This window comes from Pongo abelii, chromosome 12 (assembly GCF_028885655.2).
Source record: "Pongo abelii isolate AG06213 chromosome 12, NHGRI_mPonAbe1-v2.0_pri, whole genome shotgun sequence".
Lineage (NCBI taxonomy): Eukaryota > Metazoa > Chordata > Mammalia > Primates > Hominidae > Pongo > Pongo abelii.
The window spans coordinates 24,181,252-24,209,006 of NC_071997.2; the positions used below are offsets into that span (position 1 = coordinate 24,181,252).

The 27,755-nt window shown below is 35.7% G+C and overlaps 1 protein-coding gene across 1 annotated transcript in view; it reads left to right on the forward strand.

Annotated features, from left to right (window-relative positions):
• The window catches only part of ANKRD36C (ankyrin repeat domain 36C), a 159,913-nt gene that overhangs the window by 10,712 nt on the left and 121,446 nt on the right, over positions 1 to 27,755 (forward strand). Inside the window, exons 5-15 of the mRNA XM_054547126.1 lie at positions 627 to 764; positions 3,181 to 3,248; positions 20,213 to 20,241; positions 20,335 to 20,407; positions 22,090 to 22,118; positions 22,212 to 22,284; positions 23,969 to 23,997; positions 24,092 to 24,164; positions 25,846 to 25,874; positions 25,968 to 26,040; positions 27,726 to 27,754. Of these exons, the coding sequence (XP_054403101.1) occupies positions 627 to 764; positions 3,181 to 3,248; positions 20,213 to 20,241; positions 20,335 to 20,407; positions 22,090 to 22,118; positions 22,212 to 22,284; positions 23,969 to 23,997; positions 24,092 to 24,164; positions 25,846 to 25,874; positions 25,968 to 26,040; positions 27,726 to 27,754 (643 nt within the window). The remainder of the gene's footprint in view (positions 1 to 626; positions 765 to 3,180; positions 3,249 to 20,212; positions 20,242 to 20,334; positions 20,408 to 22,089; positions 22,119 to 22,211; positions 22,285 to 23,968; positions 23,998 to 24,091; positions 24,165 to 25,845; positions 25,875 to 25,967; positions 26,041 to 27,725; position 27,755) is intronic.

Sequence of the window (27,755 nt, forward strand, 5' to 3'; positions counted from 1 at the left end):
TTATAGATAATATATAATATACAATGTATATTATACATTTTATAGATTATATATAATATACAATATATATATTTTATATATGTATGATGTTACTTATACACAACCACCCTTGAAGGATATATTATTATCCTCCATATATATATATAATGTTTAATTAAATGCCTAGCACATGCTTATCAGCATCATTAACTGAAACTATGACTACTACTGTTAGCATTCCTATTAATATTATTGTTTTAAGCCTGCAGATAGCTCTTATCTGACCCTTTAGCTGATTTTGCATTATAATGTATAGTATCAGACTAGGGAAGAAATGAATAATTTTTCACTTAAATTTGCCTACTGTAGATAGCTGGCCTGAGCATAGTTTCTTGCCCATCAAAGGACTTTAAGTTAGCAATTTTATGTCATACCACAGTGGGACAAGAGGCTTCCTTTTTGTTCCTTGCTTTTAATCTTTGTGGTAACTTGCAAAGATAAACCCTTGAGCACCCAAGATGCTAGTTTCTTAGTACAAGTAATTGGGTTAATTCTACATGGACAGGCAACATATTAAGTTGATAAAGTATATAAACTTAGCTTTTAAAATGTCATTAAAGTTTTTAATTACCTCTCTGTTATTTTAGATCAGCCCTCATACTTGCTGTTACTCTTGGAGAAAAAGATGTAGTCATTCTTCTTCTGCAGCACAATATTGATGTGTTTTCTCGAGATGCATATGGAAAGCTTGCAGAAGATTATGCCCTTGAGGCTAAGAATAGAGTGTAAGTCTTTACATAAAAAGGCTAGTGAACACTAAATTGAAGTTTAAAATAATTGTAACAATTGCATCTTATATATCAGGTGAGATTTCATAGTTTGGTTCAAGTAGTTTTCAAGTGACAAATTTTCAAGTTTTTAAGTTTTCTAGAGTTGTGCAACTTCATCAGCCAGAAATCAAGCAAAAGGCTAGATAAGTAGCAGTAGGTGCAAGATTCTTGATACTGAAACTTTTAGGACTTTTCTCCTTAGGGATTCCAATGTTGTACATTTTATTTCAAGTATAACCCCTATGCATAGGATAAAGTAGTTTCACATCTTTGATTTTTCTAATTAGTTATTTGGGTCTCAAAATGTCCAGTTCATCAAAAAATCTTGTGCTGTGTACTGGGGACCATCTACTATAGCCTGATCATGGAATTTTTCAAGAACCTAAGGGGTTCCCTAAGTCCAAGGAAGACAATCAGTGTCTACAAGTCAGAAGGAGAAGGGGAAAGGACATTCTAATCATTGCTTTGTTTTCATTGATTCTGTTGCTGCTTTCTTGCCATTGAAAGTACTCTTGCAGTCTGGTAATGATTAACCTTTGCCACCAGGATGCCATTTCTGTTTGAGATCCCTCAATCTTCATGCTGATCCATAAAAAGGCTTCAAAGTTACAACTATTTTTTTAGTTCACTTGCACATACTTATATGCTCAGCCATTGTTTCCAAAACAGCAGAACCTTGCTCTGTTAGCTGGATATTCTAACTTTATCAACAAACCTGATGTAAAGCCCACATTTTAACCTGGGCTTCTAGACCTTCGTGGTGAGTTATTTTTTGAGTCCCTTTTTTTTTCCTCTTTAAAGCAAATATTAGTTGGGATAGTTCTAAACTGTCAGAGATATTCAAATAATGTTGTAGAAAGAGATCACAGTTTTTTTCTTTATTGCTACCAGATCTGTACCCTGAGACTTTTTAAATAAATAGTGTAAGAGCTTTTCTCAGGTAGTGGAAGCTTCTATGCCATCCTTCCTTAGAGTAGTAGGCATCAACTTGTGGTTGGCCCCTCAAGTGATCTGTTTTCTATAATAATGAAGATCTCTCAAGCTGCTTGCACCACTGTCTCAAGTTTATAAAATATTTTTGGATTCTACTTCACAGGAAGCCATTCATCGGAATTATCTAAGTCTCAAGTTGGTCAGGTTGATTGAACAGAGCTAACCCTCATCCATGACTTATCAGCAGTTATATGTAAAAGTAAGGCTTTGTGCTTGCTTTGGCAGCACAAATACCAAAATTGGAACAATACAGAGAAAATTAGCATGGTGAAGCATTTCATATTTTGCAGTCACGGGAAGGTCATTTGGCTGTTTGCTGGCTAGCTAAGTCATAGTTTGAATCAAAACAAAATGGGTGGCCCCTTATATTAGAATTGTGATTTTTCACTATAAAAACATTTGTGTAAGGTGATCTATAAACTGAGAATGGAGATAAGTAACACATGGTGTGTTGTGTAAATATTTTGTTAGTATGTATCTTGGAAATGAGAAAATGTCAACTTGCATCTACTTCATGGAACTTAAAAAAAATGAAAGTAGGGTTTTGTCTTCCATGTCAGTTGGAGATAACATCACTGATGGAGATTAACCATCATTCTAGTAAACATTTGCTGGTTCAGTTAGAGTCTGTAGAGAAGTAATAGTGGTAGCCCAAGCCAGATCATGACATCTGTTATTTTTCTGCCCTTGGAATTGATGAGCTCAATAATAGTGAACAATCATGTTACCTATTTTAATGAAATAATGTATTCATAAATTAATTTATTTACAAATTATGAAATAGTTGAGATGCCCTGAATTATAAGCCACAAATAATAGAACAATAAGCAAAATTAGGACTTAACATTTTTCTTAAACTGAAGCATTTGAATATTAGAACCTATGAAAAATACACATTGGGTTTGATTTGGGATTTCAAAATAGTTTCAGCAATAAAGTTCAAGAACAAACTCCACTGCTTTACTATTTCTCTGTGAATGTTAAAAATGCTACTTCATTAAACCTATATAACAACCTAGTGAAAGAAGATAGTAAAATCTAGAAGAAGACATTGTGCCTAAGAGAAGCAACTTGTTTAAGAGCAAATACTTGTTGGCTATAGGGCCAGGACCTTCCAGTAAGAGCCAGGAAGGTGACTTTCCATTATGTCAAGCTGATGTGAGATAGTTTGCTGAGCTATACTGCCTTCACTTCATGAGTACTTCACGTGTTTTTATTATTTAATTAGAAAGGTACTAAGAAGTTTGTAGAGCTTACAGAAGAGAAGTGTATAGGATAATTAACATCCTGATATTGTTCAAGATACTCTAATTAGTATATTTGGTAAATGTTTTTGAAATAGTATTAAAATATTAATTTCATTTATTTTTATGCATAGCATTTTTGGACTAATTTATGAATACAAAAGAAAGAAATATGAAGAGCTTTCTAGAAATAGCAATCCAGGTAAGATTTCTGATAGTGAATTACTCTTGATGGTACTACCATAGATAAAAAAGAATAAAGATGTTTTGATTACAAAAAAGCAGTTTAAAAAAATCACTGTTTAAATTGCACACATTTAAAGAATACTTAGTAGTCTAGATTTTATAATTATTTAAAAAGTTAATTGTAGGTAATTTATAATCTCAGTATTGTTTTAAAAAATTATTATTTAATTATGGTTCCTAATATTCTAGATGATCTTTTTGTGTAAATAAGAAAACAAATTTTTAAGTTATTATGTTGTAGGTTTTTTTATAGTCACATAGTAATGAATTAGACTTTTTATATAATTAGAACTTCTATTTAATTTGTAAAATAAATTCTTTGCAATTACTAAATGAATCAATAATTACAGTTGGTGCTTGAACAACATGGGATTTAGTGCTGCCAATCCCCATGCTGTTGAAAATACATATTTGGTATGTTATATATATTATATGTTGTATTCTGAGTACAAGAAAGTAAGCTAGAGAAAGGAAGCTTTTGCAGTAGTTAAAGCTGTAGTTTTCTTGTAGTTCGATGCTTGAACTACTATCAATCTAGTGTAAGGTGTTCACCCATCCATGGTAAAATAAAATAAATTTACTCCATTTACTCATTTTAAAATGTTGGTCTTTTTCTTGCCCTTATGCCTTCTTCATTTATTTTACTTAATTTTTTATTTATTAAAAATGATAATAGTTGATAGGGACTTTTTTTCCTTTGATAACCATCAGTGAAGAGGCCATGTTGATCTAGGAAATATAAACATATTTATTTGGTGGCAGTAGAAATATAAAGCAGAAGCAGAAAAGAGGTACAGTTAATATGATTTAGTGAACATTGAATGTAAAACATTAGTGGGGAGAGAGAAATCATGGATCATTCATAGGTTTCCAGGTTGTGTACTGGCCTTTATACTGCACACAAGAAAGGAGTAGGACGTGTTCATTGAATGGAGAAGTACAGCTGGTCAACAGGGAAGAATAACTTCCCTTCCCTCCAAATCTGAGGTTGGAGATGCAGATGTAGAATGATGTTATTATAATTATTAGGCAAAGTCATCGATCTCAATGAGCTGTCCATGATGCAGATGTAGAATAAGAAGCTATCCTGTGACAAAACCCTGGGAATGTCAACATCCCCTCCCCGCCCCTAGGAAAAAAAAGAGTTGGTAAAGGAGAATGAGCAGTGGCTAGAGAAAAGTAGGAGAGGAGTCAGAGGAAGTGATGTTGCAAAAATAAAAAAAGTGAGAATTTTAAGGAGGGAGTATCAATTCTAACAAGTAAGATTACTCAAAAGCCAATTCAATTTAACTTTTAAAAGCTCTTTCAAATAAAGTCAGATTTTATTACAATCAGAGGTGGAAAATCCCTGTATTTGTGGCTTGAGTTTGTGTATTTTACTACTGTTTTGCTGTAGTTACACTGAATAACATAAAATAACATTTTTGTTGCTATTAATAAAGTAGAAATGTTGGCTTTTAGATATGTGGATAGAGCAAATAAATAGGGAAAAAAACAGCTTATGAATATGTTCACTTTCATAATATTGTAAATTGGAATGAATACAAAATCACTGAATTGTAATGCTTTTAAAAATTATTTGATGAAACTAAGTTAAATTTTAACCTAATCAATAGCTACTCATTGATAAGATTTTCCTAATGAAATTTGTTTTCTGAAAGTTGGTTCTGAAATCTTAGTTGCTTAAATCATTTGCAAGAAGAAACAAGGTGTCCATGCCTTTCCTTAGGGGGACAAACTGATATAATGTTTCTTGCTACTTCTAAACTCTAAATATAATGGAATAAATGAAATTATGGCTTGTTTTCATCATCTGAATGTCTGAGAATCCCACAATGACATTGAAGAGAATGATTTTGATTACCTTGGACTTACCACGGAAAGAAAAGTCTGGCTTCAAATTGTGTCTTAATTAATAATAGCGGACCAATGTTTTCGTTAAATGAAACTTCACCTGCCCCTCAAACTAGTCTTGTGCTTCAGCTTATGTGCTTGATAGCACAGTCACTTCTCACCTAATTGTTGCCATAGTGTTTGAAGCCAGAACATAAGGAAGCATCATGTTGAGAAAAGCTTAAAAGTATGGCACTTGGCAGTGGTACTTATACCCCTCCAGACTGACAAATGGTTCCTGAAGCTCTAGAGCACATGGCAACATAACCACATTAATGGGTGGCCCAGCCAGTAGCTGCCAAGGGCTTCCAAATATTATTGCATTATTTAGAACATCATTTCCTTATTCTACTCCTTACAGAATTTGGGAAATATAAATTGGCTTCAATATTCACTTTACTCGTGGGGGAAAAAATCCACAAACTGCAAGAGTATATTTACTACCTGCCCATGCCTGCAAATTTTGTGGTGCAAATACAGACCTTAAACTTATTCTAAGACCTGAAATCATGTATGAAGCTGGAACTGGCAGTTTTGCCCACAGAAATCTTGACACCAAATGAATGCATGGTGTAGAGCTGGTTAACAGGAATAAATAGTATGCTCAATTTCCTATATTTCTAAAATTTTAAGAAACTATGGAGAATCAAAATAAAGTTTAAAAGTGAACTGAAACACCTAGAGTGTCCCAGTGAAAGCTAGAAAAGGATTTTTATATTTATGTTCATGTAAATTAGGTTTCTCCTTTGTAACAGGAATTTTTCATATTAGGATGAATGTTAGGATAAATGGAAAAATCCTGTGAATGCAGTTAAATTCAAATAAAATTACTTGCATTGACATTAAAAAAAAAAAAAGCTCTTTGGTAGTACCCTTTTCAAAAGAACCATTTTTGAGGTGTAATGTGGGCTATTGATGTGATTGGTATGTCTGTTGTCCAAATATGGAGGAACAAATCTACCAAGATCCTGTGTAACTCTTTTGTAACTGCAGAAGCTACGTTCACAGGGTCAGGGAAAATGGTCTTGACTTCTGAGTACTTGTGCCCACACTTTTACAGAATTGTCAAAACCTAAGGGTAATGTGTGAGAAAAACGGCGGTCTTCTTATCTGCTTCTTGTGGAAATACTTAGTTTGTACTGAAATCCCTGATAAGTTCTTCTGGATGCATTCTGAAACAAAAGTCTGGCAGCAGTAACTGGAACCAGCTTGTCCAAAGCACATACATCCCGACTCACTCCAACAGGGAATCATAACACTGCCACATTTCGAGAGTTTCAAGTTTCAATCAGAAGTAGTCTACAGACATGTGCATGTGTCTTTATAGCAGCATGATTTATAATCCTTTGGGTATATACCCAGTAATGGGATGGCTGGGTCAAATGGTATTTCTAGTTCTAGATCCCTGAGGAATCACCACACTGACTTCCACAATGATTGAACTAGTTTACAGTCCCACCAACAGTGTAAAAGTGCTCCTATTTCTCCACATCCTCTCCACCACCTGTTGTTTCCTGACTTTTTAATGATCACCATTCTAACTGGTGTGAGATGGTATCTCATTGTGGTTTTGATTTGCATTTCTCTGATGACCAGTGATGATGAGCATTTTTTTATGTGTTTTTTGGCTGCATAAATGTCTTCTTTTGAGAAGTGTCTGTTCATATCCTTTGCCCACTTTTTGATGGGGTTGTTCATTTTTTTCTTGTAAATTTGTTGGAGTTCATTGTAGATTCTGGATATTAGTCCTTTGTCAGATGAGTAGGTTGCAAAAATTTTCTCCCATTCTGTAGGTTGCCTGTTCACTCTGATGGTAGTTTCTTTTGCTGTGCAGAAGCTCTTTAGTTTAATTAGATCCCATTTGTGAATTTTGGCTTTTGTTGCCATTGCTTTTGGTGTTTTAGACATGAAGTCCTTGTCCATGCGTATGTCCTGAATGGTATTGCCTAGGTTTTCTTCTAGAGTTTTTATGGTTTTAGGTCTAACATGTAAGTCTTTAATCCATCTTGAATTAATTTTTGTATAAGGTGTAAGGAAGGGACCCAGTTTCAGCTTTCTACATATGGCTAGCCAGTTTTCCCAGCACCATTTATTAAATAGGGAATCTTTCCCCATTTCTTGTTTTTGTCAGGTTTGTCAAAGATTGATAGTTGTAGACATGCAGCATTATTTCTGATGGCTCTGTTCTGTTCCATTGGTCTATATCTCTGTTTTGGTACCAGTACCATGCTGTTTTGGTTACTGTAGCCTTGTAGTATAGTTTGAAGTCAGGTAGCTTGATGCCTCCGGCTTTATTCTTTTGGCTTAGGATTGACTTGGCAATGCGGGCTCTTTTTTGGTTCAATATGAACTTCAAAGTAGTTTTTTCCAATTCTGTGAAGAAAGTCATTAGTAGCTTGATGGGGATGACATTGAATCTATAAATTACCTTGGGCAGTATGGCCATTTTCACGATATTGATTCTTCCTGCCCATGAACATGGAATGTTCTTCCATTTGTTTGTATCCTCTTTTATTTCATTGAGCAGTGGTTTGTAGCTATTCACAATAGCAAAGACATGGAACCAACCCAAATGTCCAACAATGATAGACTGGATTAAGAAAATGTGGCACATATACACCATGGAATACTATGCAGCCATAAAAAATGATGAGTTCATGTCCTTTGCAGGGACATGGATGAAGCTGGCAACCATCATTCTCAGCAAACTATGACAAAGACAAAAAACCAAACACCGCATGTTCTCACTCATAGGTGGGAACTGAACAATGAGAACACATTTACACAGGAAGGGGAATATCACACACCGGGGACTGTTGTGGGGTGGGGGGAGGGGGGAGGGATAACATTAGGAGATCTACCTAATGCTAAATGACGAGTTAATGGGTGCAGCACACCAACATGGCACGTGTATACATATGTAACAAACCTGCACGTTGTGCACATGTACCCTAAAACCTGAAGTATATATATATATATAAAAAGAAGTAGCCTACAGATGAGCAGTTTGGAGAAGCTGACATCTTTTATATAATGTCATGGAGAAAAATATAAGGTGATATGCTAAGTGCACCAAGTCTCTGTGTTCTGGGACACTTTGTTTTAGTGCAGTTCCCTTTTCATGACCTCTTGTAATATCTCTGCTTTTACTGTTTTCTTTTGAGTTTCATCCCTAAAGAAAATACTATTAGAACACATTTCTAACATAAATATTTTTGACAACTATATATGATTTTCTTATAAGAGAATTAGCTACCTATTCTAAAGTATATCTGGTATTCTATTAATCTTTAATGCTAATCTTCTTTGTATCTTTAGCACAATGACAGTATAAGTGATGCTGGTCCTTTAAGATTTTAAGTTTCTTTTAAATTTTCAAACTTTAAATGTCTTTTAAAGTTTCAGATTAATTTAAGACACTTAAGGTGTCTTTTAAATTTTCAAACTTGACATATTTTTAATGTAAAACACTTTTCTGGTATTATATTTCTTCAAATATTGGTAATCTGTTACTTAGCTGGAATATTTGGTCAGTTGGATTACCACACTTTTAACCATCTATATATAACTTTCTTGATTTTTTTTTTTTTTGAGATTGAGTCTTTTGCTGTTTCCCAGGCTGGAGTGCAATAGTGTGATCATAGCTCACTGCAGCCTCAAACTTCTGGGTTCAAGTGGTCCTCCTACCTCAGCCTCCTAAGTCACTGAGACTGCTACAAGCATATGCCACCACACCAAACTAACTTTTTTATTTTTTATTTTTTTAGAGACAAGGGTCTCTCTCTGTTGCCCAGGCTAGTCTCAAACTTTTGGCTTCAAGTGATCCTCCTGCCTCAGCCTCCCAAAGTGCTGGAATTATAGTCATGAGCCATCGTGCTGGTCCATAACTTCCTTTATTCCCCAAAATGAGTTTAAAGTCCTATTGGCCCTTAATAATAAAAACCCACTGTTTGGGAGGAGAAGTGGATAACTCATCCTACATTTTAAATGCAGTTTTTGACTTTTTGACCTGTTCTGTGAAGAACTGCCTTTAACAGATGATTTTTAGTTTTAATAGATATTTTTAGTTTTATAAGAACTTAAGAAAAAAGATTAGAAACAAATTAAATGAGCTCTATGATCGATAGTACAGTATTATATTCAATGGCTACATATATTTCTATAATTATCACAATGACCTGAATGATGCAAATTATTTTACGTATGTTTTCATTAATAGATTTTTTTTTTTTTTTTTTTGAGACTGAGTCTCGCTCTGTTGCCCAGGCTGGAGTGCAGTGGCGTGATCTCGGCTCACTGCAACCTCTGCCTCCTGGGTTCAAGCGCTTCTCCTGCCTCAGCCTCCCAAGTAGCTGGGACTACAGGCATGCACCACCATGCCCAGCTAATTTTTATATTTTTAGTAGAGACGGGGTTTCACCGTGTTAGCCAGGATGGTCTCCATCTCCTGACCTTGTGATCTGCCCGCCCCAGCTTCCCAAAGTGTTTGGATTACAGGCATGAGCCACCGCCCCCAGCCTACTAATACATTTTAGAGACAGGGTCTCACTCTGTTTCCCAGGTTGGAGTGCAATGGTTGTTCACAGGCACAATCTCCACTGCAGCCTCAAACTTTTGATCTCAAGCCATCTTCCTGCCTCAGCCATTGGAGTAGTTGGGACTACAGGTGCGTGTCATTGCGCCTGGCCTGATCCCCAATTATTATAAAAGAAACCTTGGTGAGTTGAAGACAATTGGCTGTGATCTTTTTGTTTCTTTTCTAGAAGCTTTCATACTATGGGATGTATTTTTAATCATCCACATTCTCAATTTTTTATTCTGGTTAAAATAGGATTGCTGCTTGTTTTTCATTATTTTTTGGCACAATTATTTGTATTCCTTTATGGATTTATTCATGCAGAAATACAGGAATCTCAAAGGCAACTGTTAAGGAAAACAGATTAGGGAAAGGTATTCTATAAACAGCCTTCTGATTGTTGTCACAGGTCACGTCACCTTAAAGAAAACTAATTCATATAATGCCATTATGTCAGAGTTTCCCAAGACCACCTCTGTGTTTGGTGATTCACTTGGAAGGACTCAGCAAACAGTCCTACTCTGGGCTTTGATTTGTTACAGTGAAAGAATACAAAGTAAAATTGGCTCAGGGCAAAGGGGCATGTGGCAAGTCTTGGGGAAGCTGGGCACAAACTTCCGGGAGCCGTCTCCTGTGGCATCACCAGGATGTGCTGAATTCCTGCAGCTTCAAGTTTTGACAGCACGTGGGCACTATTGTCTACCAGTGTGAGTCTGACTAGACACTTGCACAGTATCCAAGGTTTTTACGGAAGCTGGTTACATAGGCATTCTCTCTCACACATGCACACAAATTCCACACTTCCAGAAGAAAAGCAGCTGTTCAGAGTCAACCACATTGTTTATGCAAACAATTTAGGTACAGTGAGCTACTTTTCTCAGGAAATGGTGACAAACCTTTAAAATGCAAATTTCCAAACACCAGCGAAGGGCCAGTTTTGCATGTAAGCCTTTCTAAGAATGACTGTCTTATGACTGTTATATGGACTATTTTCTTCACAGCAGTTACAGCCCCAACTTAATTTTAGTGTCTTAAAAATTCTATTTAATAGTGAATAACATGGTGATATAACATAGCATGGTGCTTATTTCATTTGCATCTGTTGCAACTTAATATGAAATATTAAGTTTCTGTGCTGTTAGATTTTGGAATTTTGTTGAATATTTAACAGGTTTCTATACAGAAGTTACTATGGCAATATTAGGCAATTATAATCTGTTCTTATTCGATTAACCTTTCAGTAAAATGGTTAGATAAATTAAGCAACGATTTCTCATTTAAAATTAAAATAAAAAATTTGTTTCATTTTAATTATATAGATGGTTCAGTTTTGTTTTATATTTTATTAAATTTCTCTTTATAATTATGAAATTTAAAAAATCAATCATTTATCAGTTATTTTCTTGCCTGTTAATACAGTTAAATTATTTGCTTTATGTACTTTTATATACTATAATTCTGGAGAGAATATTCATATTATGTTTCAAATTGAGTACATCTTGCTATAATATATGGTAATATATTATAGCAATATATTAGTAATAGAAGATTCAGTGAAAATCTTTTAAAAAAATTAATAACTTTATTTTAAGAGCAGTTTTATATTCTCAGCAATATTGAAAAGAACCTAAAGAGATTTTTCATATATGCCATCACCCCTCACGTGCATAGCTCCCCCCATTATCAATTTCTCCCACCTGAGTGGTACATTTGTTACAACTGAGAAGCTTACATTGATGCATCATAATAATCACCCAAAGTCCATAGTTTATATTTAAGTTCCCTCTTGGTATTGTACCTTCTATAAAGTTGGACAAATGTATAATAAATGTACCCGCCATTAGAATACTTTCGCTGCCCTGAAATTTGTCTCTCTTTTTTTATTCCTCCCTCCCAACTAACCCCTGTCAACTACTAATATTTTTGCTGTCTCCATAGTTTTGATATGTCCAGCATAGTCATATATTAAGGATAATATAGTGGATATCTTTTTCAATATTACAAAACATAAATTTCCAAGATAATTGAATGTATTCAATTAAGCTATCCATTGTGCTTTTTTGCTTTTAGTTTATTAATGTAGGATTTAATGGCATATGTTTACATGTTGAAAAAGCATAATTTATATAGACATTTGCCACATAATGGGAAGGGTTGAGGAAAGTGATTTCATGCTGTGTACTACACAGCACTAACTGGATCATCCTTCTCTGTGAGATGGGTCCAGACAGATTAACAGTGGAAAGGGACAATCTCAAGTGTTTGTAATTTATAAAACTGGAGTCAGAAAGTCTTTCCTGTTTACCTTGCAGTTGGAAATAAGACCAGCTAGTGAATACTATAGTCATACAAATATGTTTCTTATTCACCTTCTTTCTTTGAGGGATCAGTTTGAAAACAGTCTATATTATTATAACATGACTCATAACTAGGTTCTCCATCATGAAAAATGCCAAGAGAGTCATACTATTTTTGTTTACATAAAGTGACAAAGATTTGTTGTTGTTGTTGTTGTTTTTCCCACTAGGTAGTGAGACAACTGTTGGCACATCTTGGTAGCTCCAGTGAGTTTATGGTTCCTTTATATATATTTTATATATTAGAAAGTACTCCCTGGCAACTTGCCATACCATTCCCTGTGTTTCTTTATAAGCTTCTCTCTGACAAAGAAACAAGACTCAGATTGGATAGGCTTTTATGGGAATGATATTTTCTCTGTGTGTGTTTTTTTGAAGGAGCTAAAAATGAAAGCTGAATTTAAGCATTGTTTGTGCCCTACATAGGGTGAATGAATAGCTAGAACTAAGCAAACTTACCAGAATCTTCCCTAGGAGAGGATTAGTGAGAGTAAGGACACTGATCTCTCTTAGGCTCTTCTGCACTGGCAGCTGAAAAGTCTTTGCAGGGATCCTTGACTCTGGTCTGTATCCTGTGTTTTGCCATAGAATAGAGTACAGTTTTCATAGACCTAGATTTTTTGAATTAGAGTGCTTTATCCTAAATAGTTTAAACTGAAGAGGTGGAGAAACTGTTGTGTTTCAACAAAATAAGTACAGTAATTTCCTCTTATACATAGGGGATACATTTCAAGACCCTTAGTGAATGCCTGAAAACATGAATAGTGCTGAACTCTATGTGTGCAATAATTTTTAAAATACATATATATCTATAATAAAATTTAATGCATAAATTAGGCACAATAAGAGATTAATAATATCTAATGGTAAAGTAGATCAATTGTAACAATATACTGTAATAAAAGTTACGTGAATGTGAGCTCACAAAATATCATGTACTATAGTCACCCTACTTTCTGCACTGATGTGAGATGATAAAATGGCTATGTGATAAGTGAGGCAAATGCAGTAGGCATTGCCATGTAGTCTTAGGCTACTATTGACCTTCTATTTGACTATATGTCAGAAAGAATATCATCTGCCTCACGTGATCTTGGATCCGTGAGCCATGATGTGGTTGTTGGTTGGATGTTAGGTACAGATATGTCAGTGACTAATAAGCAGCTATCACATATAATGTGTATGCACTTGACAAAGGGACGATTCACATCTTGGGCAGACTGGGATGTAATGGCTCAAATTTTGTCATACTACTCAGAATCTTATGCAATTTAAACCTTATGATGTATATACATCTGGAATTTTATTTATGGACCATGGTTGACCATGGGTAACTGAATCTGCAGTCAATAAAACCGCCAATGTCATATTATGAAATATATATTTGGTCTTCAACCCCATTTTCTGTCATACAACTCCTAAAATCCTCAGAATTTCCAACATGATACCATTTGTATGCTAATGATTGACTTATGGCAGGCAGCCTCTAGATGGCTTCAGGGTGGGGCTCATCATCAGAGTGATCAGGGTGTGATTAGAGGGTTGGGACTTCCAGCCCCACCCCTCACCTCCTGGGATGTGAGAGGGGCTGAATGTTCAATTAATCAGTCATGCCTATGTAATGAAGCTTTCATAAAATCCCAAAAGGATTGGATTTGGAGAGCATCCAGGTAGCCGTATTCAGCTACCTGGATGCTCTCCAATACATGGAGGCATACGGAGAATAAATGGATGTTCCCAGAGGGTGAGTGCCCTGGGAGGACATGGAAGCATGTTACTTTCCCCCCATATCTTGCACTATGCATCTCTTTATCTGTATCCTTTAATATTCTTTATAAGAAACTGGTAAATGTGTTTCCATGAGTTCTCTGAGCCACTCTAGTAAATTAATCAAACCAAAGGGGGGGTCCTGGGAAACCCAATTTGAAGTCCAACTGGAAGTTGATTAGAAGTTCTGGAGGCCCAGACTTGTAACTGCTGTGGGGGACTAGCCTTGTGGTACTGAGCCCTCAACCTGTGGGATCTGACACAATCCCCAAGTAGATAGTGTCAGAATTAGAGGGCACCCATCAGAATTGATTGTTTCATTCTTGCTGGGAAATACATCTTTGGTCACAGAAACCTTCTGTGTTGATTATTGTTGTTGCGGTGTGAGAGAAGAAGAACATCATGTTGAATATGTGTTTTCTACACATACAGCAGATAAGGGGGACTGCTGTTCTGGCTGCTCCTGGTTCATTTGTCCAGAAATCATGTTCTTTGACAATGCCTGCTCATTATATTGATTCTACTGATGATGCCATTTTCTGTCAGTCTGATATGATTCTGTTAGAATTATGACTATTTTATACTGCAATTCACTTGTAAGGTAACAAATTTTGATAATATATTCTTCTTTGCATTTGATAAGTATATGCTAAGCATATAAGAAAGGAAATAAGAGTTCTTAATTCATTAGTTGCCTACAAATAGTATAAATAATAATTTTAGTATAGCCTCCAAGTATGTTTTTAAAGAACTGCTTTGTAACAAATCATGAGAGTCTCTGTAATAAAGCATCAAAGTCTTATACTTTTTTTCCTGCAGGGTCTAAGGCATGTACCAAAGTTCATGAATTTTTTTTTTTCTGTTGAGATGAAGTCTCACTCTGTCACCCAGGCTGGAGTGGAATGGCACAATCTCGGCTCACTGCAACCTCTGCCTCCTGGGTTCAAGCGATTCTCCTGTCTCAGCCTCCCGAGTAGCTGGGATTACATACGTGTGCCACCACACTCGGCTAATTTTTTTTTTGTATTTTTGTTGAGATGGGGTTTCACCATGTTTGGCCAGGCTGGTCTCAAACTTTTGACCTTATGTGATCCACCCACCTTGGCCTCCCAAAATGCTGAGATCACAGGTATGAGCCACTGTGCCCAGCCTGCATGATTTTTTTTAATAAAGAGTCTTGCTATGTTGCCCAGGCTGTTCTCAAACTCCTGGGCTTCTCAAGTGATACTTCTGCCTCAACCTTCTGAGTAGCTAGATTATAGGAACAAGCCACTGTACATGTATATAGATATACACACACCGAGTATATGCCCAGTAATGGGATTACTGGCTGAAATGGTATTTCCAGTTCTAGATCCTTGAGGAACCACCACACTGTCTTCCACAATGGTTGAACTAATTGACACTCCCACCAACAGTGTAAAAGCATTCCTATTTCTCCACATCTGCTCCAGCATCTGTTGTTTCCTGACCCTTTAACGATTGCCATTCTAAATGGCGTGAGATGATATCTCATTGTGGTTTTGATTTGCATTTCTCTAATGATCAGTGATGATGACCTTTTTTTCAGATGTTTGTTGGCTGCATAAATGTATTCTTTTGAGAAGTGTCTGTTCATATCCTTTGCCCACTTTTTGATGAGATTGTTTGTTCTTTTCTTGTAAATTTGTTTAAGTTCCTTGTAGATTCTAGATATTAGGCCTTTGTCAGATGGACAGATTGCAAACATTTCCTCCCATTCTGTAGGTTGCCTGTTCACTCTGATCATAGTATTGGAAGTTCTGGCCAGGGTAATCAGGCAAGAGAAAGAAATAAATGGTATTCAAATAGGAAGAAGGGAAGTCAAATTGTCTCTGTTTCCAGATGACATGATTGTATATTTAGAAAACCAAATTGTCTCAGCCCCAAATCTCCTTCAGCTGATAAGCAGCTTCCTCATAGTCTCAGGATACAAAGTCAATGTGCAAAATTCACAAGTATTCCTATACACCAGTAATAGAGTGCTAAATCACGAGTGAACTCCCATACACAACTGCTACAAAAAGAATAAAATAGCAAGGAATACAACTCACAAGGGATTTGAAGGACCTCTTTAAGGAGAACTACAAACCACCACTCAAGGAAATAAGAGGACACAAACAAATGGAAAAACATTCCATGCTCATGGATAGGAAGAATCAATATCTTGAAAATGGCCATACTGCCCAAAGTAATTTGTAGGTTCAATGCTATACCCATCAAGCTACCATTGACTTTCTTCACAGAATTAGAAAAAACTACTTTAAATTTCATATGGAACCAAAAAAAGAGCCCATATAGCCAAGACAATCCTAAGCAAAAAGAACAAAACTGGAGGCATCATGCTACCTGACTTCAAACTATACTGCAAGGCTACAGTAATGAAAACAGCATGGTACTGGTACCAAAAGAGATATATAGACCAATGGAACAGTACAGAGGCCTCAGAAATAATGCCATACATCTACACCGTCTGATCTTTGACAAACCTGACAAAAGCAATGGGGAAAGGATTCCCTATTTAATAAATGGTGTTGGGAAAACTGGCTAGCCTTATGCAGGAAACTGAAACTGGACCCCTTCCTTACACTTTATACAAAAATTAACTCAAGATGCATTAAAGACTTAAAAGTAAGTTCTAAATGTACAAAAACCCTGGATGAAAACCTAGGCAGTACCATTCAGGACATAGGCATGGGCAAATACTTCATGACTAAAACACCAAAAGCAATGGCAACAAAAGCCAAAATTCACAAATGGGATCTAATTAAACTAAAGAACATGTGTGCAGTTTTATTTGGGAGTGTGCGTGGGGTACCTCTGAGTTTTAAAAATGCTTTCCTGACTCTTTGGTAGACATAGCCTTTTAAGACAGTCATTCTGAGCTGTTATGGTCTTAGGGTTTTCTATACTACTAAAACTTATTGACGACATGTAACCAAGAACTTGAACTACATTTTTTTTAAAAAAAAGAAAAAGAAATCACCCAAATGCACATTAAAAACCTCTTACAACATATGTGCACGTTCATAGATAACATGTAGAACTTGATTGTGTGTATTAAAACCTTGTAGAAAAGTTCAGACAGTGCACACAATGACTGCAACTTGGTCTTTGTAAAATCAGTGATATATATTTCAGATCTATCCAAGTTGACCCAGTGAGGTATTTGATTTATTGTATGATCTAATGATATGCCATGTGATGACTGTGGCATATTTAATTATGCTCTCTTCATGCTGATACCATATGGACATAAATATGATGACACACCAGCATGGATATGCTTATATGGTTGCTTTTATTGATTTGTACTATATTAGAAATGAAACAGAAGTAACGCAAATCCTAGCAAGCATCGCTGTATCTCTCCCATGGCTGTGTTGATTGCAACTGTTTCCCCCTTAAAGCATGTCTTTTTGACATGTCATGACCCTGAGAAAATCCAGTGTGTGCTTTTCAGAGAATGACAGTAAGGAGAGGAAATGGCCAATGGTCAAAGTGTTACTTGTCCGCTCAGCTTCCCCTCATGAATGTTAAACTCTAAACTACTCAGGTCACAATTTAAAACCCCTTTGTTGATCCCTATAGAGTGTTCCCGGATGTCAAATGACAAATAGGCCCTTGAAGAAAAAACACCCTGTAAAGCCATATTGCTCTGGTTTTTGTGTGTGAATGTGTGTGTGTGTTTGTGTGTGTGTGTATTTTTTTCTCTTCTGAAAACTGTAAATAGAACAATTTTCATTACAAATGAAAATATTTCTGTTCCATATTTATTTCCTGTCTCATGGCACTCTGCTCTTCTTGGATCTAGTAAGAATCTCAGCGTGTCTTATTTATACCTGCAAAAAATTACATCATTCTTCATTTTTCATGTCAATTACTGACATGTTTTCAAGTCTTCACAAGTTATTTCTGAAGATGTTGGTGCATTGAGGAGAGGCAGTGTCATTGTAGTTAAAGAAGTTTTTAAATAGGTTATGTTCAATAACATTTCAGAGCCTGTTTCTCTGGAAGGCATAGACATAGTGGTTTTATGCGTAGTTAAACATAAAATAGCTCCACAACGTCTTGTGTACATGAAAGTGTTCATATCCTGGAAGATTCTAATTTACTACTCAGTACTGTCTCCTGGAGAGGAAAATAGGTAAGATAGGCTTCTGAGCCTATGATAATAACTCATAATATGAGGTGAAAGCATAGAGACAAAATGAGAGATGATAGATACTCAAACCGATGTGAGTGAAGAACAGCTGTGAAACAGAGTGTCTATGGGAGAGAGAAGGCCATGGGGCTGCTTTTGTGAAGAAGGAATTTGTACACATTAGTCAAGTGTCTGATACATTTAACATTTTAATAAAGCAAAACCTTATCTTCACATGTGTCAGAATGGGATTGTACAGATGTCACAATACAGTAGTGGTGAGAATAATGAAGAAATGAATGTGGAGGGCAAAGAATGAAGTCCACCAATATGGATATTAGATTTATGAACAAAAAAGAGTGTATGTCAAATTGGGCAGAACAAAGAAGGCAGCTAGCTAGGTAATTTGGAGGTTTCTGAGGAGGAGACTTGTGGGAAGTCACTTAATGGAAAGCAGAAGTTAGAAGGATGAGGGTGACACACAGGGTTTCATTTCTCCTCCCTAGAAGTTTTGCACATCAATGATATGTGCTTCATTCACATCAGTTAGCATATTGGGATGCAGCTTAATCTACAAAAAGTGTTTTTTTTTTCTTCTTTAGGAAAGCTGTGTTTGCTGAGGTAGTTATTTCATAAAAGGACCTGAGAGACCCCTATGGTATATTATATCAAACTAGCTTTAGAAACAAAGAAATAAAAGAATGTATATCTTGAGAAATAAAAAAAAATTACCAATATTCTTGGCAATCATGACATATATATATATATATACATATATGTACATATTTGGTTGGTTATTAATAAGAAAAGAAGTCTCTTGTGATTTAGAGATTTTGTTTACTTTATTTACAGGGGAATCTGATTATGCATGATTTCTTTGACATATATGTTGTTGCAAAAGTGGAAAAAGAGATGGCAAAAGAGCTGAACTGCTGAATCCGGGAAATGTAGGAATATTAGTAGACTTCATGAGTACAAAGAAAATGATTTTTAAAATTATGACTCTAAGTATAACTGAACTCACTACAGATGCATTTAGAATATTTGCATAAAAGATGATTTGATTTTGGCTGCTCCAGAAACTACTGGAAGAAGAAATAGTACTAGAATTTAGATAAACCACAGTGACTCCTTACTTCTCTTTGTTACTACTGGGAATCAGAGACAAAGATTTTGTTGATATTAGTTATTCAAATGAAATAAACATGAATGTGCATACATTGGCTTTGTTTTTCAAGGAGCTAACTTTTGGATACAATAGCAATTTAATGAAAATACTTTAGAGAATAACATGATACTTCAAACAGACTATTTTAGAAACAAAAATAATGTTGAATTCATTAATTGATTCATAAAATGGTTATTTTCGATGAATATTGGAGTCATTTCCAAATGTGAAAGCTTATTAATATCTAATGGTTGTAGCAGTTTTATTTTGTAGAAGAATGTCAATATTGATAAATGATGATACTTTTTATTGAGGTTTATATATTATACCTTATGGCCGTGAGTGGATGAAAAAACTTTCAGAAGGCTAAACTAGAGAACACAAGAAACTTGGGCAGTTATGACACCACTTGGGTCTGAGAAATAATGAATACTGTCTACTAGGATTCACCAAACATATATCCAAGCTGATCAATTTAGGAAACTTCCACTGAGGAGATATGAAGTGCACATTCAGCTGAAGTGTCATTGTAATTGTGTACCTTCTCAGTTATCAGGCAAGTTAAAGAGCATGATGAATGGTTGTAGTATAATGGTGTATTACCTTCTCATCTCTTGCACTAAAGACATGTGAGAGCATGTGTCACCTGCTTTGACATTGATTCCCAGGTGCATGAGTTGCTCCTCTGTTTTTAGACCACATTTGTTTTTAGCCCTCCGCATAGCCACATTGGTACTGACACTGTTTCATTTTAGTTTTAGACATATGACAAATCATATCACTTTTGAAATTGTAAGTGTATATTTCATGAAGCCTGTATTGGTGTTCTCTTCAGTGTATTTCTGTCATGTTCCAGTCCCAAGACACAAAGTATAAAACATAAAAACCTAAACTAATATGGGCAGGAGGATACAGCTTGATGGTAACAGTGCATGAATGTATGGATAATTTTATCATATTTACATATGACTGATTATGTATCCCTTTTGCTTTTCAGTGTCTTCTCAGGAACAACCAGCCTTGAAGGTAATTACACATTCATTTCTGTTTTGAACTATTAACTATATAGTCTTGAAATATACTTTATGTATTGATTATTTTGTTTGAAATCCCATTCAGGCTACAAGTGACGAGGAAGATTCTGTTTCAAATATAGCCACAGAAATAAAGGATGGAGAAAAATCTGGGACAGGTAATTTTGCAAAACACATTTAATGTCATGCTCACTCAGGAGAGAAGATAACTTCTCTTCCCTGAATAAATCGCAGGGGGCTCATTGAATCTGCACATTCTGATTCAGCAGCCCTGAGATTCTGCATTTGTAATAAGTTCTTGGGTGACGCTGACGCTACCGGTCCTTGGCCATGATCTGAGTAGTAAGATTATATTCTTCCCCACAGTGAAATTGGCAAGAATGATTGGAGAGCAGTGCAAGATATAACAGGCTAAGGAACAGCATATTCTTGCTTTAATTCTACAGCATGTTTCCATCATAAAGGGAAGGAGAAAGAGATTAAGTAATAAAAATTATAGGCATCAGAACATATTGTTAAAACCACATGGAAGAAGTGATTGGAATAACCCATAAACAATGTAGAAAGAGAACTAATGAGACCTCTGATGTGGTAATTATTTTACTCAAGGAAGAGGGATTGAGGCAAGAAAGAGGGAAAAGAAGATGTTATTTATGTAATTTTGGGGTTTCTGCTGCAGAAACCTGATGGGACTCACTTCAGATGCATTTGGAATATTTGCATAAAAGATTAGATTTTGGCTGCTCCAGGAACTACTGGAAGCAGGATAGAGTGCTAGAATCGTGACGACCCACAGTGACTCATTACCCCTCTTTGTTACATATTGGGCATCAGAGATATATGTTTTGCTGGTATTAGCTATTCAAATAGGATAATCATGAATATGCATACATTAGTTTTGTTTTTCAAGGAACTAACTTTTGGATAAAATAGCAATTTAATGAAAATACTTTAGAGAATAACATGATCCTTCAAACCAGACTATTTTAGAAACAAAAATAATGTTGAATTCATTAATTGTCTCCTAAAGTGGTTATTTTCAATGAATATCAGAGCAATTTCCAAATGGAAAAGCTTATTCATATCTAATGTTTTTAATAACCTTATTTTGTATAAGTATGTGAAATTTGGTGGTTTATTATAGTTTTTTGATGAGGTTTATATATTATAACTTCTTGCCATGAGTGGATGAAGAAACTTTCTGAAGGCTAAACTAGAGGATACAAGAAATGTAGGCACATTATGACACCACAGAGGTGTGAGAAATAATGAATATTATATACTAGGATTCACCAAACATATATTTAAGCTGAGCAATTCGGGACACTTCCACAGAGCACTTGGGAAGTGTACATTCAACTAAAGTGCCATTGTCATTGTGTACCTGCTCAATTGTCAGGCAAGTTTAAGAGCATGATAAATATTTGTAGTATAATGGTAAAAATCCTTCTGATGTCTTACATGAAAGACATGCAGGAGCATTAATCACCTGCTTCGACATTGATTCCCAGGTGTATGAGTTGCTGCTCTGATTTTAGATCACGTTTGTCCTCATCACTCGGCATATCCACATTGATATAGACACTGTTTTATTGTAGTAATAGACATATGAAGAATAACGTCATGTATGAAATTGGACGTGTTTGTTTCGTGAAGACTATACTTCTGTTTTCTACAGTGTAATTCTGTCATGTTCCGGTCCCAATACACAAAGTAGAAAACAGCAAAGCCTACGCTAATTCAGGCAGGAGGATACAGCTTGATGCTAACACTGCATGAATGTATGGATAACTTTATCATATTTACATATGAGTGATTATGTATCCCTTTTGGTTTTCAGTGTCTTCTCAGAAAAAACCGGCCTTGAAGGTATTACAGTCTCATTCATATTTTGAATTATTAACTGTATAGCCTATGAAATATACTGTATGTATTGATTATTTTGTTTGAAATCCCATTCAGGATACAAGTGACAAGAAAGATTCTGTTTCAAACATAGCCACAGAAATAAAAGATGAACAAAAATCTGGGACAGGTAATTTTGCAATACACATTTAGTGTCATGTACATTCAAGATAGAGGAGAACTTCCCTTCCCCGAATAAATCAGCAGGGGGCTCATTGCAGCTGTGCATTCTGATTCAGCGGGCCTGCGAGTCTGCATTTTTAATAAGTTCTGCAGTGATGGTGATTCTGCTGATTTTTGGCCATGATCCCAGTAGTAAGATTATAGACTTCCCTACATTGAAATTGGGAAGAAGAACCACTGGAGAGCAGTTCAAGACATAACAGGCTGAGGGGACAGCATAATTTTGCTTTAATTCTACAGCACGTTTCCATCAAGAGGGGAAGGAGAACAAGATGAAGTACTAGAAATTGTAGGCACCAGATCACATTGCTAAAACCAGAGGGAAGAAGTGATCGTAATAAGCCATAAACACTATAGAACGAGAAGTAACGAGACCACTGATGTAATAATTATTTTCCTCAGGGAAGAGGGATTGTGAGGCAGGAAGAAGGGAAAAGAAGTTATTTATTGAATTTTAGGGTTTCTGCTGAGGAAACCTGAGGGAACTCACTTCAGATGCGTTTGGAATGTTTGCATAAAGGAAGATTTGATTTTGGCTGCTCCAGGAACTACTGGAAGCAGGATAGAGTGCTAGAATTGCGATAAGCCACAGTCACCTGTTACCCCTCTTTGTTATTATTGGGCATCAGAGATATATGTTTTGCCGTTATCAGTTAGTCGGATGAGATAAATGTAAATATGCATACATTGGCTTTATTGTTCAGAGAGCTAACTTTTGGATAAAAGAGCAATTTAATGAAAATATCTTAGAGAATAACATGATCCTTCAAACAGACTATTTTAGAAACAAAAATAATGTTGAATTCATTAATTGATTCATAAAATGGTTATTTTCGATGAATATTGGAGTCATTTCCAAATGTGAAGGCTTATTAATATCTAATGCTTGTAGCAGTTTTATTTTGTAGAAGTATGTCAATATTGATAAATGATGATACTTTTTATTGAGGTTTATATATTATACCTTATGGCTGTGAGTGGATGAAAAAATTTCAGAAGGCTAAACTAGAGAACACAAGAAACTTGGGCAGTTATGACACCACTTGGGTCTGAGAAATAATGAATACTGTCTACTAGGATTCACCAAACATATATCCAAGCTGATCAATTCAGGAAACTTCCACTGAGGAGATGTGAAGTGCACATTCAACTGAAGTGTCATTGTAATTGTGTACCTTCTCAGTTATCAGGCAAGTTAAAGAGCATGATGAATGGTTGTAGTATAATGGTGTGTTTCCTTCTCATCTCTTGCACTAAAGACATGTGAGAGCATGTGTCACCTGCTTTGACATTGATTCCCAGGTGCATGAGTTGCTCCTCTGTTTTTAGACCACATTTGTTTTTAGCCCTCCGCATAGCCACATTGGTACTGACACTGTTTCATTTTAGTTTTAGACATATGACAAATCATATCACTTTTGAAATTGTAAGTGTATATTTCATGAAGCCTGTATTGATCTTCTCTTCAGTGTATTTCTGTCATGTTCCAGTCCCAAGACACAAAGTATACAACATAAAAACCTAAACTAATATGGGCAGGAGGATACAGCTTGATGGTAACAGTGCATGAATGTATGGATAATTTTATCATATTTACATATGATTGATTATGTATCCCTTTTGCTTTTCAGTGTCTTCTCAGGAACAATCAGCCTTGAAGGTAATTACACATTCATTTCTGTTTTGAACTATTAACTATATAGTCTGTGAAATATACTTTATGTATTGATTATTTTGTTTGAAATCCCATTCAGGCTACAAGTGACGAGGAAGATTCTGTTTCAAATATAGCCACAGAAATAAAGGATGGAGAAAAATCTGGGACAGGTAATTTTGCAAAACACATTTAATGTCATGCTCACTCAGGAGAGAAGATAACTTCTCTTCCCTGAATAAATCGCAGGGGGCTCATTGAATCTGCACATTCTGATTCAGCAGCCCTGAGATTCTGCATTTGTAATAAGTTCTCGGGTGACGCTGACGCTACCAGTCCTTGGCCATGATCTGAGTAGTAAGATTATATTCTTCCCCACAGTGAAATTGGCAAGAACGATTGGAGAGCAGTGCAAGATATAACAGGCTAAGGAACAGCATATTCTTGCTTTAATTCTACAGCATGTTTCCATCATAAAGGGAAGGAGAAAGAGATTAAGTAATAAAAATTATAGGCATCAGAACATATTGTTAAAACCACATGGAAGAAGTGATTGGAATAACCCGTAAACAATGTAGAAAGAGAACTAAGGAGACCTCTGATGTGGTAATTATTTTACTCAAGGAAGAGGGATTGAGGCAAGAAGGAGGGAAAAGAAGATGTTATTTATGTAATTTTGGGGTTTCTGCTGCAGAAACCTGATGGGACTCACTTCAGATGCATTTGGAATATTTGCATAAAAGATTAGATTTTGGCTGCTCCAGGAACTACTGGAAGCAGGATAGAGTGCTAGAATCGTGACGACCCACAGTGACTCATTACCCCTCTTTGTTACTATTGGGCATCAGAGATATATGTTTTGCTGGTATTAGCTATTCAAATAGGATAATCATGAATATGCATACATTAGTTTTGTTTTTCAAGGAACTAACTTTTGGATAAAATAGCAATTTAATGAAAATACTTTAGAGAATAACATGATCCTTCAAACCAGACTATTTTAGAAACAAAAATAATGTTGAATTCATTAATTGTCTCCTAAAGTGGTTATTTTCAATGAATATCAGAGCAATTTCCAAATGGAAAAGCTTATTCATATCTAATGTTTTTAATAACCTTATTTTGTATAAGTATGTGAAATTTGGTGGTTTATTATAGTTTTTTGATGAGGTTTATATATTATAACTTCTTGCCATGAGTGGATGAAGAAACTTTCTGAAGGCTAAACTAGAGGATACAAGAAATGTAGGCACATTATGACACCACAGAGGTGTGAGAAATAATGAATATTATATACTAGGATTCACCAAACATATATTTAAGCTGAGCAATTCGGGACACTTCCACAGAGCACTTGGGAAGTGTACATTCAACTAAAGTGCCATTGTCATTGTGTACCTGCTCAATTGTCAGGCAAGTTTAAGAGCATGATAAATATTTGTAGTATAATGGTAAAAATCCTTCTGATGTCTTACATGAAAGACATGCAGGAGCATTAATCACCTGCTTCGACATTGATTCCCAGGTGTATGAGTTGCTGCTCTGATTTTAGATCACATTTGTCCTCATCACTCGGCATATCCACATTGATACAGACACTGTTTTATTGTAGTAATAGACATATGAAGAATAATATCATGTATGAAATTGGACGTGTTTGTTTCGTGAAGACTATACTTCTGTTTTCTACAGTGTAATTCTGTCATGTTCCGGTCCCAATACACAAAGTAGAAAACAGCAAAGCCTACGCTAATTCAGGCAGGAGGATACAGCTTGATGCTAACACTGCATGAGTGTATGGATAACTTTATCATATTTACATATGAGTGATTATGTATCCCTTTTGGTTTTCAGTGTCTTCTCAGAAAAAACCGGCCTTGAAGGTATTACAGTCTCATTCATATTTTGAATTATTAACTGTATAGCCTATGAAATATACTGTATGTATTGATTATTTTGTTTGAAATCCCATTCAGGATACAAGTGACAAGAAAGATTCTGTTTCAAACATAGCCACAGAAATAAAAGATGAACAAAAATCTGGGACAGGTAATTTTGCAATACACATTTAATGTCATGTACATTCAAGATAGAGGAGAACTTCCCTTCCCCGAATAAATCAGCAGGGGGCTCATTGCAGCTGTGCATTCTGATTCAGCGGGCCTGCGATTCTGCATTTTTAATAAGTTCTGGAGTGATGGTGATTCTGCTGATTTTTGGCCATGATCCCAGTAGTAAGATTATAGACTTCCCTACATTGAAATTGGGAAGAAGAACCACTGGAGAGCAGTTCAAGACATAACAGGCTGAGGGGACAGCATAATTTTGCTTTAATTCTACAGCACGTTTCCATCAAGAGGGGAAGGAGAACAAGATGAAGTACTAGAAATTGTAGGCACCAGATCACATTGCTAAAACCAGAGGGAAGAAGTGATCGTAATAAGCCATAAACACTATAGAACGAGAAGTAACGAGACCACTGATGTAATAATTATTTTCCTCAGGGAAGAGGGATTGTGAGGCAGGAAGAAGGGAAAAGAAGTTATTTATTGAATTTTAGGGTTTCTGCTGAGGAAACCTGAGGGAACTCACTTCAGATGCGTTTGGAATGTTTGCATAAAGGAAGATTTGATTTTGGCTGCTCCAGGAACTACTGGAAGCAGGATAGAGTGCTAGAATTGCGATAAACCACAGTCACCTGTTACCCCTCTTTGTTATTATTGGGCATCAGAGATATATGTTTTGCCGTTATCAGTTAGTCAGATGAGATAAATGTAAATATGCATACACTGGCTTTGTCGTTCAGAGAGCTAACTTTTGGATAAAATAGCAATTTAATGAAAATATTTTAGAGAATAACATGATCCTTCAAACAGACTGTTTTAGAAACAAAAATAATGTTGAATTCATTAATTGATTCATAAAATGGTTATTTTCGATGAATATTGGAGTCATTTCCAAATGTGAAGGCTTATTAATATCTAATGCTTGTAGCAGTTTTATTTTGTAGAAGTATGCCAATATTGATAAATGATGATACTTTTTATTGAGGTTTATATATTATACCTTATGGCCGTGAGTGGATGAAAAAACTTTCAGAAGGCTAAACTAGAGAACACAAGAAACTTGGGCAGTTATGACACCACTTGGGTCTGAGAAATAATGAATACTGTCTACTAGGATTCACCAAACATATATCCAAGCTGATCAATTTAGGAAACTTCCACTGAGGAGATGTGAAGTGCACATTCAACTGAAGTGTCATTGTAATTGTGTACCTTCTCAGTTATCAGGCAAGTTAAAGAGCATGATGAATGGTTGTAGTATAATGGTGTGTTTCCTTCTCATCTCTTGCACTAAAGACATGTGAGAGCATGTGTCACCTGCTTTGACATTGATTCCCAGGTGCATGAGTTGCTCCTCTGTTTTTAGACCACATTTGTTTTTAGCCCTCCGCATAGCCACATTGGTACTGACACTGTTTCATTTTAGTTTTAGACATATGACAAATCATATCACTTTTGAAATTGTAAGTGTATATTTCATGAAGCCTGTATTGATCTTCTCTTCAGTGTATTTCTGTCATGTTCCAGTCCCAAGACACAAAGTATACAACATAAAAACCTAAACTAATATGGGCAGGAGGATACAGCTTGATGGTAACAGTGCATGAATGTATGGATAATTTTATCATATTTACATATGATTGATTATGTATCCCTTTTGCTTTTCAGTGTCTTCTCAGGAACAATCAGCCTTGAAGG